This window comes from Scyliorhinus torazame, chromosome 19 (genome assembly GCF_047496885.1).
Source record: "Scyliorhinus torazame isolate Kashiwa2021f chromosome 19, sScyTor2.1, whole genome shotgun sequence".
Taxonomy (NCBI): Eukaryota; Metazoa; Chordata; class Chondrichthyes; order Carcharhiniformes; family Scyliorhinidae; genus Scyliorhinus; species Scyliorhinus torazame.
Genome location: NC_092725.1, coordinates 84,624,131 through 84,641,539, shown reverse-complemented (window position 1 = coordinate 84,641,539; position 17,409 = coordinate 84,624,131). Strand labels below are relative to the sequence as shown.

The 17,409-nt window shown below is 49.5% G+C and overlaps 1 protein-coding gene across 3 annotated transcripts in view; it reads right to left on the bottom strand.

Annotated features, from left to right (window-relative positions):
• Positions 1 to 17,409, bottom strand: part of LOC140396267 (polyglutamylase complex subunit TTLL1-like) — a 120,543-nt gene that overhangs the window by 5,719 nt on the left and 97,415 nt on the right. For all 3 annotated transcript variants that reach the window (XM_072484645.1, XM_072484647.1, XM_072484646.1), the window contains one exon: positions 16,898 to 17,061. In XM_072484645.1, the coding sequence (XP_072340746.1) occupies positions 16,898 to 17,061 (164 nt within the window). The remainder of the gene's footprint in view (positions 1 to 16,897; positions 17,062 to 17,409) is intronic.

The window sequence follows — 17,409 nt, the reverse complement described above, 5'->3', positions numbered from 1 at the left end:
GAAATGTAGTCATCGTGGGGGGCTGCAGTAGTGGTTCTACCTTCAAACCAGAAGGGCAGTTATGAACGGGCGTATGGTATCTGTGGACAGACGAGTTCCGCTGAACTGGCGTCTGGGACCTTAACAAGTCTCTGTGGGCAAGTCCTCAGAGGTTTTGGCCGAAAGGGCTTGGGGTGGTGGAAAAAAAAATTCTGGTCTGACATACAACATTTAACAAAACACTACAAACAACATAAAACATGCTGCAGGTTCCATTAAAAAGGACACCGTTTCTCCCAAGCGGTTCCTTCAAAACATCATCTGGACACCTCAGTTAACGGTTGCGAACAGGGTCACAAAGGGGTTCTCGTTCTGGGAGTCAGACTCAAGGTCGTCATCTTCTCCCGGGTGCCAAACTCTTGAATGTATTAAGGTTGATAGGGCTGCATGGTGTGATTTGGGGTCGCTCTCGTCGTTTCGGACGAATCTGTATGAGTTGTCTCTGTGCCAATAGGTGGTGTCTAGTTGTGTGGGGACGGAATTGGGGTCGTCATGGTAGGTCGGTGGTCGGTTTGTTTAGGAAAGTGATCATGAAGGGATCACTCGGATCGTTGTCGGATTCACTGGGTGTGGGTCCTGTTGCATGGGGATAGTAGGGAGGCATGCTGTGGCTATCGTCCGAGTCACAGTCGCTGTCTCTGCTGCTGCAGTCGGTGGGCGTTCCGGGGCGGAGTGTATATTTTGGGGGTGGAGTCGAGATCGAGTCCGTGGCTGGGCTGGACGTGTTGGGGGATGGTATGGTTACGTTGGCTGTGGGCGGGGTGTGGTGTGCTGCGTCGAGCATGACGTGGTGTGCGTGGTTAGACTGTGTTCCATATGCCTTCAGCTGGTTGATATGGAACCACGCAGTCTTGCCGTTGGGATACTTTATCTTGTATACGGAAGGGCTTACTTTGTCCGCAATGGAGTACGGACCCGAGTACTTTGGTGACAGGAATTTGCTGGGGTTGTATACGGAGAGCATGACTTGCTGTCCTACACTGTACTCAGTCGCATGCACTGTCTCGTCGAAACAAGCCTTGCTCTGTTTCTTCCTTGTGCCCAATTTCACTGCGGCTGCTAGCTGAGCCGTTTTAACGTTTTCCACTAATTGTTCCACAGCTTTTTCGTGTGTGAGGGCCGTCACTTCGGGGCTGGTCAAGTCTAAACCTAATAAAAATTCTGTGCCTTTCATGGGGCGTCCGGTCATGAGGGTGTGTGGGGTGTAACCTGTGGAGGTGGAAACAGTGTTACGCAAAAACATCAGCGCAAAAGGGAGGACCGAGTCCCAAGTGGTGTTTTGCTGGACCATTTTTCTGAGGGTGGATTTTAGGGTCCGATTCATGCACTCCACGATACCACTCGACTGTGGGTGGTATGCTATTTGGACCCATTTTGTAAACGTGTCTATCACCACGAGTACATATTTATAGCCATTCCTGCAAGGGGGCAATGGTCCTATAAAATCAATCTGGAGGTTAGTCCAGGGCAATTAACGGGTCGGGTGTGGCTGAGCTCTGCCTTTTTGGCATATCTGTCCGGATTATTCTGGGCGCAGATAAGACAATTCTCGATGTAGTGATTAACATCGTCCTTTAAATTCGGCCACCAACAAAGCTGCTTGAGATGGGCTGTAGTGGGATCGATTCCCTGATGTCCATGACCGTCATGGAATAAACAAATCAGTTGATTCCTGTCCTGTTCAGGAACCACATAAAGGGTGTCTTTTAACACCACACCGTCATGTGTGGTCAGAGCATTTTTAAATCTCTCGTAGGGTGCTGGATACTTTCCTTTTAAAATCTCCCTGAGATTGAACATAGAACATAGAACATAGAAAACATAGAACATAGAAAATACGGCACAGAACAGGCCCTTCGGCCCACGATGTGCCGAACCTTTGTCCTAGATTAATCATAGATTATCATTGAATTTGGTGGGCAGAAGGAGGCCATTCGGCCCTTTGAGTCTGCGCCGGCTCTTGGAAAGAGCACCCTACCCAAACTCAACACCTCCACCCAACACCAAGGGCAATTTGGACATTAAGGGCAATTTATCATTGGCCAATTCACCTAACCCGCACATCTTTGGACTGTGGGAGGAAACCGGAGCACCCGGAGGAAACCCACGCAGACACGGGGAGGACGTGCAGACTCCGCACAGACAATGACCCAAGCCGGAATCGAACCTGGGACCATGGAGCTGTGAAGCAATTGTGCTATCCACAATGCTACCGTGCTGCCCTTATTGCTGTCCTGCTTCTGGGCCTCCACTAGATCCTCGTCTGTGAGACCTATACTGCATTCACTGGTGCGCTTTCGGGGGGGGTGTCCAAAGGTATCCATGCCTGGAACCTGCTTTAGCCAGTGCGTCGGCTTTTACATTTCCAGGGATGGAGGACTGATGGTGACTACGAACTTTGACTATCCCGAAAGTCCTGTTCCGTGCTCTCTCTAAAATGTTACGGAGCAATGGGGCTGAGGGGAGGGGTTTTCCGTCTGCGGAAACAAATCCTCTTGCTTTCCACAGGGGTAGGAATTCCGTGAGGCTGTTGCAGACATAGAGGCTGTCCGAGTATATGTCTGCTGGGCTGGAGAAGGAATCTGGGTGTTCCACTGTATATGCGATGGCCGCGAGCTCTGCTGCCTGCGCGCCTAAGTGGCCTGGAAGTTTTAACGATATTTCCTCGAGGGCGTGTCCTCGACATAAATACCACAACCTGTTATGCGCTTCCCATCCAATACTGTGGAAGATCCATCCACATTGATCTTTATGGGCTCGCACGTGTCTGTGTGCTGGGGGCTCTGGGTTGAACTACCTATCTTTCTGGGGGGTGTTTTTGCAATAAAGGGGCCTGTGTTGTGGTGTGGCGAGATAATTTCACATTCATGGGGGGTTCCGGGGTACTGTAAGTTGTCGGCTAAAAAGGTGTGCGTCTTTGTCTGTTTAACAGTGATGTCCCGTCCCTGCAAGAGAAAGGTCCATCTAACTGCTCTAATCTGGCTCACTGTACCGTCCTTGAGTCGTCCGTCCAGTAAAAGTTGGGTGGGGGTGTGTTCAGTGAGAATTGTGATGCGGTTCAGTCCGGTAATATACGAAAAATACTGAACTGCCCAAAATACTGCGAGCAGGTGCCTCTCACAGGCTGAAAATTTCTGCTCCACAGCATCTAAAATTCTGGAGGCGTAAGCTACGGGCCTTAACTGTTCGTGCCGTTCCTGGAGGAGCACGGCCGAAAGGGTGCGGTCTGTGGTTGCTACCTTTATGCTGCAGAAGCCATTCCCAGGGGGCTCCTTTCCTTAGGAGGTCTGAGAGGGGCGCTGCCTTGCTGGCGAAACCGTCAATGTGGTTTCGGCAGTCGCCAACCAGTCCTAAAAACGACCGGAGGGCTGAAACGTTCTGGGGAAGGGGCAATTTAGCAATCGAGTCAATCCTTTTATGCTCGATCTCGCGTTTACCATGTGTGATAATTGTTCCCAAATATATCACCTTATCTTCCAAAATCTGGGCCTTTTTGGGGTTGACTTTGCAACCGATTGAGTGTAAGAGTTCCAGGAGTTCGGACAGAAGCTCAATGTGCTCTTCCTTGGTGTCTGTCTGCAGTAGTAGGTCGTCTATGTACTGAACCAGACATTCGGGGCGAGAGAATTTGGCTAAACCATTTGCCAGCTGTCGGTGGAAAATGGAGGGGGAGTTGTGGAATCCTTGTGGCAGGCATGTCCACGTGTACTGCTGATTTTTAAAGGTGAAGGCAAATTTGTATTGGCACGCCTTTGCCAATGGAATGGACCAGAATCCATTACTGACATCCAAAACCGTAAAGAATTGGGAATTGAGTCCCTGCTTGAGCATGGTCTCGGGACCTGTGGCTACTGTGGGGGCTGCTGCGGGGGTAATTTTGTTGAGTTCCCGGTAATCAATGGTCAGTCGCCATGATCCACGGGCTTTCTCACTGGCCAAATCGGGGCATTATTGGTGGAGGCTACTGATCTAAATACATCCTGCTCTAATAAGCTTTCTATTACCTTTGAGATTTCTCCCTCTGCCTCTTAGGCAAATTCATACTGTTTTGGGGGTCTGGGGTTAGGTCCTGTTATTTGTACGGAGCCAGTCATCCGTCCACAGTCGTGCTTGTGGGTCACGAATGCTGCCCTGTTCTTTTGCAGAACTGCTCTAACCTGCCTGTCCGTACTAAGCGTGGTCGGGTTGAACCAAAATTTGCCTACTGCACTAATTTTGTTCGCGTATTCACCTATGTTGACCGTTGCGGGGGCTCTTGCAGTCTTTGCCATTTTCCAGACACACTGGTTGACTGGATCAAATGAAAGATTGTGGGAATTCATGAAATCGATTCCCAGAATGTGTTCTGCTGTGTGGGGCAGATCGACTAAGACTATGAGGTGCCTGGTGGTGATGTTGCCGATTTGAATGGGTACAGGGGCTGTGATGTGTCCCTGCTATGAGTGGCCTGTAAAGCCACTGAGGGTGATGGTGGCTGTAGTGGGCCACGTGTCCTTTTGGAATATGGTGGAGGAATTTATTGTGGTGCGGGACCCTCTTGTGTCCCAGAGAAATTCGATGGGCTGTCCCCGGATTTTCGCTGCAACTACCGATCGTCCAGACCTATCCCAAAGGGTGTCGCAGACCCAACTGGGGGAGCCCGTACACCGTCAGTCCGTTCCGGTCAGGTCCGTCTGATCTGAACGGGCGCTAACACTATGAATGGGCTCTGTCTTCTCCTTACTCAGAGTGCCCGTCTGCTGGGCTCTCTATGGCTTTCTAGGGGCATTGCACTCTCTTGCAAAGTGTCCCAACTGTCCACAGTTGTAACACTCCTGTGACTTTTGTGGGGGGCTGCTCTTTCCTTCATTCACCCATGCGGGGTTCTGGTGTGTTTTTACTGCCTGTGCATCTGCGTCGGCCTGCTTTTCTTCGGGAATTTTAACTGCGGGTTTGCTTTGTACAGATTGCTCCCAGGCGTGGGACAATCTTTTCACTACCCACTTCTCGTTATGTGCCTCCTCTGAGGGATCATAACTCGCGCAAGCTTTCTGTCCTGTTTCTGTGGCATGGGAGATAAGGGTGCGGGTCCATGTGGCCATGTTGTCTGGGGACAAATGGGCACGGTCTAAGTCTCCAAAGACTGCTGCAAAGTGGATCCACAGGCGTCCAGCAAACGCTGTGGGGTGCTCGGCTTTCTTTTGCCTGCATTTATTGAGGCCATCTACGGGGTTACCCCGGTTATACCCGATCGCATCCAGGATCGCGGTATGCATTTCTGCAAGGGTGCCTCCTCCTACATTCTGTGGGTTGGGAAGGGCTGCTGCGACTGAAGGATCTAAACTTAAAAGTGTGAGCTTTACATGCTCTCGCTCATCCAGGCCGTACATGGTCGCCTGATGCTTTACAGTGGCAAAGAAATGGTGGGGGTCTGAGGTGGGGAGGAACGGTGTGATTTTCTCGCACGCGTCCCGTAATTGGGTCACTGTTAAGGGGGTGTAGTATAGAAATTCCGTATCGCCCACTATGGCTGTGCGGTGGGTGGTTACTGGGTTCATTGGAGCCTGAACTATCTGCTGTGTGAGGCGCTTTTCTCTTTTGTGGCTTTCCCTGCGCACATGTTCCCTGAACATATCTCTGCGCTGTTTCATTCAATGCTTCCCAATCAGGGCCGTCTTCCTGATCTAATTTTTCTCCAAAGGTTTCCTGGAATCCTTTCTGAACTGAAAGCAGCGATTGCAGCTCTGCAATCTGCTTCCGGCACTTTGCGTGATCTAGCGTGCTTTGTCTTTGCTCTGTGGTGGCAGCATGGAGTGCTCTTAACGCTGCCTTTAGGTCGCTGCACTGTCTCTGCAATGCTTCTACCTGCTTTTCAGTTTCTTCACGTACCAGGACTGCACGTTGCGTGTCCTGATAGGCCTTTTCGTATTGAGACTGGAAGCTGCTTAAGTGCGCCAGACAAGACTGGTGTGCCCTTTTGGCATCCGCCACCACTCCATCTTTTGCTGCCAATTTCCTCCTCAATTCTAAGTTCTCTCTTTCTACCTCGCTTACATCGACCGTACTCATTCGATGTGTGCCCTCTACTTCTTTCCGGAGCGTCCTAACGACCTCCTCTGTGCCTCGCAATTGTGCCAAGCAGGACACGATTGCCATCGGCTTGCAAGCTTTCCCTAAGCTCTTTTTGTGGATCTCGCTCAGGTTCTCCCACCAAGTATGTCCTATACTCCCACAGAATTTCCCTTTCCCTTTGAGGAATTTCCTGATCTCTTCCCCCCAAATGAGACATTGTCCCACTCTACTGCTGCTGGTCGCTGCGGCCGCAAATTCCTCTGGGTTCATGAGGCGCTGCATTGCCATCTTTCCTATCCGAATGCTGCTCTTCAAATTTGGGACAGGGGTATTAAGGCGGTGCTGTAAATACGGGCACGGCTTTCGCTACTTTCCGAAATACAGACTCCCGACAGTTTTGTCGCAACAAAATATCAATCAGTTTTACCTTATCGCCCTGTTAGTTAAGCATGCATACACACACTTCCGAATTATGAGTATTGATCAGAACTGCTTGAACACTTGTGGTTTTCTGTTGTCAATTGGATCTCTAATTCAAATTCTGGGTTCCGCCGGAGTGGGTATGCCACTTCTAGATCGGGTACCGGCGGAGTCGCCAAATAATGTTGCTAACTTTCTCCTTGGTTCAATTACTCTGTTTTATTACCTTTGCTATCGAGTCGCCAGGTATCTTTATGATACCGCCACGAGGTTCAAGTCGGAGTAATGATCAATAACCCAATACACCGATTAGTTCGATTCAAATCAAAGCACATTTATTCTACATTTATCGCTACTCATGCAAAAGTTCTACATCTAAGCTACTTCTACAACTAACAGGCCTATACTTAACTTCGGACTGGCCCACCAGGTCAGGGGAACAAATGGCCTTTCGTTCGGGTTCTGAGTCTGCGGGATTCAAAGTTGGTACGGATTGGTAGCTAGGAGCGCCTATCACGTAGCGAGCGTTGAATTAAGACTTACTTTGTTCGGTGGTCACTGCACCGGTCACGGTCAATGTTGGTTCGTGTTGCTGGGTGACCCGGGCAGGGCGCAGAGGTGAAGAGAGCTGAAGAGAGCGATTTGAACTTGGGGCTTAACTCTTATAGTCCCCAGGGGCATCCTGCCTTTCGGGGCGGACCCTGTACCTGGTCCCAAGTGATTGGACTTTGTCCCAATCGCTTGGTTTGATTTCTCCAATACTGGAGCATGGGCGGACTTGAGGTGCTCGTTCACTTCCTTTGTTTTGGCTCCTGCTGGCGCCGAGTAGTCTGGCTTTGCTTTGTGTGTCCAAAATGTTACTTATTGTTCCCGGGGATTGCTCATCAGTATGCAGATGGCTGCTACATTGTTATGCTGATGGTCACTGGTATCGATGTTGTCTGGCCTTTGCAGAGGTAAATACACAGCAAACCTGCAACTGCTGGTTTCTGTCTATGTTGGCTGACTTTCCCATCAGCCTTTGCCGTTCGTCATTTTAAATCGGGAGTTGTCCAATTTAGGTAGCTACACCTTGTTGTGAAAACTCGGAAGAATATGACATTTGATACATGAAAATAACACTAAGAATACCTGAGGCGTTTAAATGAAAAGGAGAATTCCCACACGGGGTTAACAGCAGCAGCCTGTTTTGAAAGCAGACAACTTCACAGACAGGGATGAAAAAAGATAGGAGCTTCATTTTAATTTACAAGTTAGAAAAGACATTTGATTGACTTAAAAACTCTTAAAGTTATATGAAAAGGAACAGTATCTCACAAATCTTTAGTGAGGAGTTACTTAATTGAACAATTAGGAAAAGCAGCCAGACTCGAAAGTCTAAGATAAGGATCAAATGTTAAAGCGTGAAAAGTAATAAAATGAAACAACTGATTAATAAATTGAGGAAACTAAAAGGTGACAAAGTAACATTATAACTACATCACATTTGAAGTTAAACCTTTTGAAGATGGCGAAAGCAGATAAAGTTAGAATCAAGGGGGATAACACTAACATGACATTAGTTTAACCTGAAGATGACCCGAGTCGAATCAGAGAAAAAGTGCATCAGAAAAGACATGAAACCAAAAGAGTGCGAACTAAGGCACATAAATTTGTGACATGTCAAGCAAAGCGAGAAAAATGCAGTCAAGGATGGCGAGCTAGGGAGGATGAAACTGCACTATCGCTGTAGAAACAGAACCACGCTTCTAAACTGCTAATATTTAGCCTACCAAATGTCATGCAGACAGACTGAAGGGTGCCAGGTTCAAAGGTTAAGGGGCCCCAAATGGCTATAAAAACTGGGGATAATGAGCGGATAATCAGAAGAGCATCTTCCTCGGTGATGGGACGAGCAGCATCGACAGACCGAGCAGCCCAGAGAACTCAGCAGAAGACCAAAAGTTAAAGAAACCTGATTGTCAAGAGAGACTTGAAAGTCTGCAACTGGTCCAAACAGGAAAAGATCTTTCTACCTTTCTGTAAAATTAGTTATTCTCTTTTAACTTGAAAATAAAGTTAAGTTCAAATTGATAAAAATGAGTGGTTATTATTTTTCTCTTTAAAGTTTACTTTACTTCACTTAGCAAGCTGGACCAGTGTGTAAGTTACTAAGTGGTAAGTAGATAAATTTCTTCTACGAAGATACGAGTTATACCGGAGGATAACTTGAAATACTAGTTTGACCCGAATAGCATTCGCCTAAGTCTGCGGAGGAGTCGGGGAATGAGAATCCCTGCTCACCATTTAGAATAAATCGGCCCTTTTTGGTATAGGGGGAATTCTAAGAATAGTGGTGAGGTAAAAACTACAACCTGTAAGACCCACACTGCAGGGGATCCTTGTCCCGCTTCAGGATCAAGGGGATCAGTGCCAGGGACATCGTCGGGGGGCAAAGCCCGCCCCTCCCTTGCCTCATTGAAGGTCCTAACCAGCAACGGGCCCAACAGGTCCACATATTTTTTGTAAAATTCGACCAGGAAACCGTCCGGCCCCGGTGCCTTCCTCGCCTGCATGCTCCCTATCCCTTTGGCCAGCTCCTTCAGCCCAATCGGGGGGCCCAATCCCGCAACCAGTCCCTCCTCCACCTTCGGGAACCTCAGTTGGTCCAGAAAGCGGCCCATCCCTCCCTCCTCCAGTGGGGGCTCGGACCGATACAGATCCTCATAAAAGTCCCTGAAGACCCCATTGATGCCAACCCCACTCAGCACCACACTCCCTCCCCTATCTTTAACTCCCCCAATCTCCCTAGCTGCGTCCCGCTTCTGAAGCTGATGCGCCAGCATATGTTTTAATGCAAGAAGTATTACGGGTAAGGCAGATGAACTTAGAGCTTGGATTAGTACTTGGAACTATGATATTGTTGCCATTACAGAGACCTAGTTGAGGGAAGGGCAGGATTGGCAGCTAAACGTTCCAGGATTTAGATGTTTCAGGCGGGATAGAGGGGGATGTAAAAGGGGTGGCGGAATTGCGCTACTGGTTAGGGAGAATATCACAGCTGTACTACGGGAGGACAACTCAGAGGGCAGTGAGGCTATATGGGTAGAGATCAGGAATAAGAAGGGTGCAGTCACAATGTTGGGGGTTTACTACAGACATCCCAACAGTCAGCGGGAGATAGAGGAGCAGATAGGTAGACAGATTTTGGAAAAGAGTAAGAACAACAGGGTTGTGGTGATGGGAGACTTCAACTTCCCCAATATTGGCTGGGACTCACTTAGTGCCAGGGGTTTAGATGGGCCAGAGTTTGTAAGGAGCATCCAGGAGGGCTTCTTAAAACAATATGTAGACAGTCCAACTAGGGAAGGGGCTGTACTGGACCTGGTATTGGGGAATGAGCCCGGCCAGGTGGTAGAAGTTTCAGTAGGGGAGCATTTCGGGAACAGTAACTACAATTCAGTAAGTGTTAAAGTTCTGGTGGACAAGGATAAGAGTGGTCCTAGGGTGAATGTGCTAAATTGGGGGAAGGCTAATTATAACAATATTAGGCGGGAACTGAAGAATCTAGATTGGGGGCGGATGTTTGAGGGTAAATCAACATCTGACATGTGGGAGGCGTTCAAGTGTCAGTTGAAAGGAATTCAGGACCGGCATGTTTCTGTAAGGAAGAAGAATAAATACAGCAATTTTCGGGAACCTTGGATAACGAGAGATATTGTAGGCCTCGTCAAAAAGAAAAAGGAGGCATTTGTCAGGGCTAAAAGGCTGGGAATAGACGAAGCCTGTGTGGAATATAAGGAAAGTAGGAAGGAACTTAAGCAAGGAGTCAGGAGGGCTAGAAGGGGTCACGAAAAGTCATTGGCAAATAGAGTGAAGGAAAATCCCAGGGCTTTTTACACGTACATAAAAAGCAAGAGGGTAGCCAGGGAAAGGGTTGGCCCACTGAAGGATAGGAAAGGGAACTATGTGTGGAGCCAGAGGAAATGGGCAAGGTACTAAATGAATACTTTGCATCAGTATTCACCAAAGAGAAGGAATTGGCGGTGTTGAGTCTGGAGAAGGGTGTGTAGAAAGCCTGGGTCACATTGAGATCCAAAAAGACGAGGTGTTGGGCATCTTGAAAAATATTAAGGTAGATAAGTCCCCAGGGCCTGATGGGATCTACCCCAGAATACTGAAGGAGGCTAGAGAGGAAATTGCTGAGGCCTTGACAGAAATCTTTGGATCCTCACTGTCTTCAGGTGATGTCCCGGAGGACTGGAGAATAGCCAATGTTGTTCCTCTGTTTAAGAAGGGTAGCAAGGATAATCCAGGGAACTACAGGCCAGTGAGCCTTACGTCAGTGGTAGGGAAATTACTGGAGAGAATTCTCCGAGACAGGATCTACTCCCATTTGGAAGCAAATGGATGTATTAGTGAGAGGCAGCATGGTTTTGTGAAGGGGAAGTCATGTCTCACTAACTTGATAGAGTTTTTCGAGGAGGTCACAAAGATGATTGATGCAGGTAGGGCAGTGGATGTTGTCTATATGGACTTCAGTAAGGCCTTTGACAAGGTCCCTCATGGTAGACTAGGACAAAAGTTGAAGTCACACGGGATCAGGGGTGAGCTGGCAAGGTGGACACAGAACTGGCTAGGTCATAGAAGGCAGAGAGTAGCAATGGAAGGATGCTTTTCTAATTGGAGGGCTGTGACTAGTGGTGTTCCGCAGGGGTCAGTGCTGGGACCTTTGCTGTTTGTAGTATATATAAATGATTTGTAGGAAAATGTCACTGGTCTGATTAGTAAGTTTGCAGACGACACAAAGGTTGGTGGAATTGCAGATAGCGATGAGGACTGTCAGAGGATACAGCAGGATTTAGATTGTTTGGAGACTTGGGCGGAGAGATGGCAGATGGAGTTTAATCCGGACAAATGTGAGGTAATGCATTTTGGAAGGTCTAATGCAGGTAGGGAATATACAGTGAATGGTAGAACCCTCAAGAGTATTGAAAGTCAGAGAGATCTAGGTTTACAGTTCCACAGGTCACTGAAAGGGGCAACACAGGTGGAGAAGGTAGTCAAGAAGGCATACGGCATGCTTGCCTTCATTGGCCGGGGCATTGAGTATAAGAATTGGCTAGTCATGTTGCAGCTGTATAGAACCTTAGTTAGGCCACACTTGGAGTATAGTGTTTAATTCTGGTCGCCACATTACCAGAAGGATGTGGAGGCTTTAGAGAGCGTGCAGAAGAGATTTACCAGAATGTTGCCTGGTATGGAGGGCATTAGCTATGAGGAGCGGTTGAATAAACTCGGTTTGTTCTCACTGGAACGACGGAGGTTGAGGGGCGACCTGATAGAGGTCTACAAAATTATGAGGGGCATAGACAGAGTGGATAGTCAGAGGCTTTTCCCCAGGGTAGAGGGGTCAATTACTAGGGGGCATAGGTTTAAGGTGCGAGGTGCAAGGTTTAGAGTAGATGTACGAGGCAAGTTTTTTACACAGACGGTAGTGGATGCCTGGAACTCGTCGTTACCAGAGGAGGTGGTGGAAGCAGGGACGATAGTGACATTTAAGGGGCATCTTGACAAATATATGAATAGGATGGGAATAGAGGGATACGGACCCAGGAAGTGTAGAAGATTGTGGTTTAGTCGGGCAGCATGGTCGGCATGGGCTTGGAGGGCTGAAGGGCCTGTTCCTGTGCTGTACTTTTCTTTGTTCTTTGTTTGACTTGCCTTTTCCCCATATTCATAAATCACCCCCTGGGCCTTCCTCCACTGCGCCTCTGCCTTTCAGGTGGTCAACAGGTCGAATTCAGCCTGGAGGCTGCGCCTCTCCCTCAACAGTCCCTCCTCCGGCACCTCCGCGTACCTCCTGTCTACCCTCACCATCTCCCCCACCAGCCTCTCCCTCTCCCTCTGCTCTCTCCTCTCCTTGTGGGCCCTAATGGAGATCAGCTCTCCCTTAACCACCGCCTTCAGCGCCTCCCAGACCATCCCCACTCGGACCTTCCCATTACCGTTGGCCTCCAGGTATCTCTCTATGCTTCCTCGGACCTGCTCGCTCACCTCCTCGTCCGCCAACAGCCCCACCTCCAAGCGCAACAACGGGCGCTGGTCCCTCTCCTCCCCCAGCTCTAGGTCTACCCAATGCGGGGCGTGATCCGAAATGGCCATCGCCGAGTACTCAGTATCCTCTACTCTCGCAATCAGCGCCCCGCTCATAACAAAAAAGTCGATCCGGGAATAAGCCTTATGAACGTGCGAGAAGAATGAAAATTCCCTAGCCCCCGGTCTTGCAAATCTCCAAGGGTCCACTCCTCCCATCTGGTCCATAAACCCCCTCAGCACTTTAGCCGTCGCCGGCCTCCTACCCGTCCTAGACCTGGAGCGATCCAGTGCCGGATCCAACACCGTGTTAAAGTCCGCCCCCCCCCCCCCCCCCCCCCCCCCATTATCAGGCCCCCCACTTACAAGTCCGGGATCCGACCCAACATGCGCCACATAAAACCCGCATCATCCCAGTTTGGGGCGTAGACGTTGACCAGCACCACCCTCTCCCCTTGCAGTTTACCACTTACCATTACGTACCTGCCGCCATTGTCTGTCACAATGCTCGACGCCTCGAACGACACCCTCTTTCCCACCAAGATTGCCACCCCCTGATTTTTTGCATCCAGCCCCGAATGAAACACCTGACCTACCCACCCCTTCCTCAATCTTACCTGGTCTGCCACCTTCAGGTGTGTCTCCTGGAGCATGACCACATCTGCCTTCAGCCCCTTCAGGTGCGTGAACACCCGGGCCCGCTTAACCGGCCCGTTCAATCCCCTTACATTCCAGGTTATCAGCCGGATCAGGGAGCTACCCGCCCCCCCTCCCCCGCCGACTAGCCATAACCCCTCCTCGGCCAGACACTTGCCTGACCCCACGCCCAGCCCGTTTCCCACGGTGGCAGACCCCCGTCCCAACTCCCTCTACTCGCTCCAGCTCCCCCTTGACCATACCAGCAGCAACCCGGTCCCCCCCCCCTCCCCCCCCCCCCCCCACCCCCCCCCCACCTCCCCCCCCCCCCCAGCTAGGACCCCTCCTAGCTGCATTGCTCCCCCCATTGCACTCCCGCAAGTCAGCTGACTCCTGCTGACCCCGGCCACTCCCGCCTCTCCTTCGACTCCTCCCACTGTGGGACTTCCCCTCCCCCTCCATTACCCACCAGCAGCCTTTCCCCCTCCCCCTTCCATCCCAAGCGCGGGAAAAAACCCGCGCTTCCCTGTCCTGGCCCCGCCCCCTCCAGCCTTCGGCACGGGAAAAAGCCTGCGCTTTCCACCTGCCCGGCCCCACCTCCTCTGGCGCATCTCCTTTTACAGGCCCAGTCTCCTCACCCCCAACTCGGGCCTCACCCTCCCCCGCGGGGCCCCATCCCCCTACCAGCCATCCACCCTACTCAGTTTACTTGCCCCCCTCCAAGAGCCCATCCGACAGACCCAACCAAAACAGTGCCCAACCCACCCTAACCACCCACACCGAACCAAAAAGAAACAAGAACAAAGAACCCCCCCCCCCTCAAAATATAACACAACAACAACAATCCCCGACCATCCCCATGCCCGACCCCCATCCCGCCCCTCAGTTTGTGTCCATGACTTGGCCTGAACAAAGGCCCATGCCTCCTCCGGGGACTCAAAATAATGGTGCCGCTCCTTGTAGGTGACCCACAGATGCGTCGGCTGCAGCATGCCAAACTTCGCCCCCTTCCTGTGCAGCACCGCCTTCGCCCGGTTGTACCTGGCCCTCTTCTTCACCACCTCTGCGCTCCAGTCCTGATATATTCGAATCTCCGCGTTCTCCCACCTGCTGCTCCTCTCTTTCTTGGCCCACCTGAGTACGCACTCCCGATCAGCGAACCGATGAAACCGCACCAGCACTGCCCGCTGTGGCTCGTTAGCCTTGGGCCTCCTCGCCAGCACTCGATGGGCCCCTTCCAGCTCCAGGGGCCCCTGGAAGGACCCCGCTCCCATCAGCGAGTTTAACATGGTGACCACATAGGCCCCCACGTCCGACCCCTCCAGCCCCTCCGGGAGTCCCGTTTTCCGCAAATTCTTCTGCCTCGACCGATTCTCCATCTCCTCGAACCGTTCCTGCCATTTCTTGTGGAGCGCCTCGTGCGCCTCCACCTTTACCGCGAGGCCTAAGATCTCGTCCTCATTATCTGAGATCTTTTGTCGGACCTCGCGGATCGCCACCCCCTGGGCCGTCTGGGTCTCCAGCAGCTTATCAATGGAAGCCTTCATCGGCTCCAGCAGGTCCGCTTTGAGCTCCCTGAAGAAGCGCTGGATACCCTCCTGCTGCTCCTGCACCCATTGCATCCACGCTGCCTGGTCCCCGCCCGCCGCCATCTTGCTCTTCTTCCCTCGCACTTTCTTTGGATTCACCACCACTTTTTTAGTCGCCCTGCTCCTGGTCCAGGCCATACACTGTCGGGGGAATGTTGCAGTCTTCTTCCCACACCGGGAAATGTCGAAAAAATGCCGTTGGGGGCCCTGAAAAGAGCCCAATAGTCCGTTCCAAGCGGACGCTGCCGAACGTGCGACTTAGCTCTGCATAGCCGCAACCGGAACCACACTGGAAATACTCAGCAGGTCTGACAGCATTTATGGAGAGACAAACAGAGTTAATGTTTGAAGTCAAATATGATTCTTTTAGAATCCAATCTTTGGTTTCATGGCTGCCACCTAAGGCTGACCAACCAGAAGCCATCCTGCTTGGCTCTCACCAAAAACCCATATCCTGGCCCCAAACTCTGATCTCTTGCTCTGGCTGAGTTCAATTACTTGCAACCTCAGTGCCCTGTTTGACATTGAACAGTGCTTCAAATCCCATATGTTATCCGTACTAAGATATCTGTTTCCATCTCCAATAATAGTGCCACCTCTATCTTTCCCTCACACCTACTGCCATTCAAACCTTCATGCAAGCCTTCATCACATAACTCTCAAATACTCTTCCGAACAACTTCCCACATTCCATTCTTTATAACTAAAATTAATTCAAAATTCTTCAGCCCATACTGGCTCTGTTTTCACCTTTTTCTGTTGGATTCCTGGTCCCAGACTCATTGAATTCAAATGTTTGTTTTGATTCACAATCTCCTCAAGGTAATTGTTGCTCGCTACCTGTGCCATTACTACAGCCCTGCATTTCAGAGCAAGTCCCTCGTTATGGCCTCTTATACGGTCATCCTCCCTTCTTTTCACGTTTGACTGTTTTGGCCTCATATTCTGAAATGTCTTTACCTCCCATCCTTCAAATACTTCCTCAAAACTCACCTTCTTCTCTGTTCATTCTTCCTAACTCTTCTCCCACTCCTACTTGGGATTAATTTTCTCCTCCTTTAAGTACTTTGTTTAGTGCATTTAACATGGTAAAATATACAAATCCAAATTGTGCATGTTCCTCTTTGGATGGCTAAATCTTGTTTTAGATTAATCTTGGTACCTGTCATGCTGATATTTTATTGACATTCAGTGACAATCAAATATTCATGATCTCTCAATGCCAGTTGGTACCATTTGAATTCGTAATACATTACGGTTCAAAACTATCTTCAGCAGTGCTTTGTCGTGGCTCTGTTTCAGTGTCACCTGACATTAACACGGTGTCTTACTACCATTGCATACCTTGTTTGGAGTAATACAGGAAGCAGCCGTTCATGAACTCAATGCAAATTTGGTAAGTCACAGTGTCATGCTTAGACCTTTTTGCAAGCTTTGCTAATTGCTGGAGCAATAAGTTTACCCAAGAGAAAATGAACTAGTGCACAGTTCCTGGGACTTCATATGATTTAGAAATAGGAGATCACATGTTGCATCACCTATTTACAACATCAAGCCAACTTTTTCATGTAAAAACTTTCCCAAGAACCGAGCAAGCTGGGTGATATTTTTATTACAGCGAATAGAATAGAATCCTTACAGTGCAGAAGGAGGCCATTCGGCCCTCTGAAAGAGCACTTCACCCAAACTCTCTCCCCTGCCCTATCCCATTAATCCAACCTTCGTTTTGGACACTAAGAGGCAATTTAGCGTGGCCAATTCACCTAACCTACACATCTTTGGACTGTGGGAGGAAACCAGAGCACCTGGAGGAAACCCACGCAGACACAGGTAGAATGTGCAAACTCCACACAGCTAGTCACTCAAGGCCAGAATTGAACCCGGGTCCCTGGCGCTGTGAGGCAACAGTGCTAACCACTGTGCCACCATGTCACCCATTCTGGTTGCAAAATAAAGAAGAAATATCAATTGGCTTGGAAACTCAACTATTTTGTATTTTCTCTCAAAACTTTGAGACAATTACAATTTCATGAACATTTTTATATAAGAAACCCAAAGTTTTGGATTATTATTTGTGAGTAACTTACAGGATGACATAATTTCCAAGAGCTTCTTTGGAAGGATTTTTGCTCAACTTGCAATCTGGTATGTCGCCATTAGGTGCAACAATGTTCAACGTGTCATTGATGAGATTGTATTTCATGATTCGGTCATTAGCTGTGCTGGATGCCAGTGAAGGAGAAGCATTCACCTACATGGGGGAAGAAATCATTTTACAAACAGAAATATTTGGAACATGTGGCACTAAATAGTAGATAAATCGGGTTTCAAGTTTGGGGATTGTGATGCGTAATTACCATACACCCAATTGAGGAGAAGTAGGAATTGGGCAAACTTCATGCCACCTGCTCATCACCGTTGTGACATGCAGCCCAGTTCTGCTAACTGACTGCACTCGCAACAGGGGTACGTACAGCTGTGTGTGTGGTTAGCTCAAGTTAAAGGTAGCCTACATTTCTTAAAACCAGATTAAAAGTTCTTCTGAAGAATAAAGTGCCAATGAAACAGCTGGCCAGAGAGATGGCTCCCAGGTTCTCTG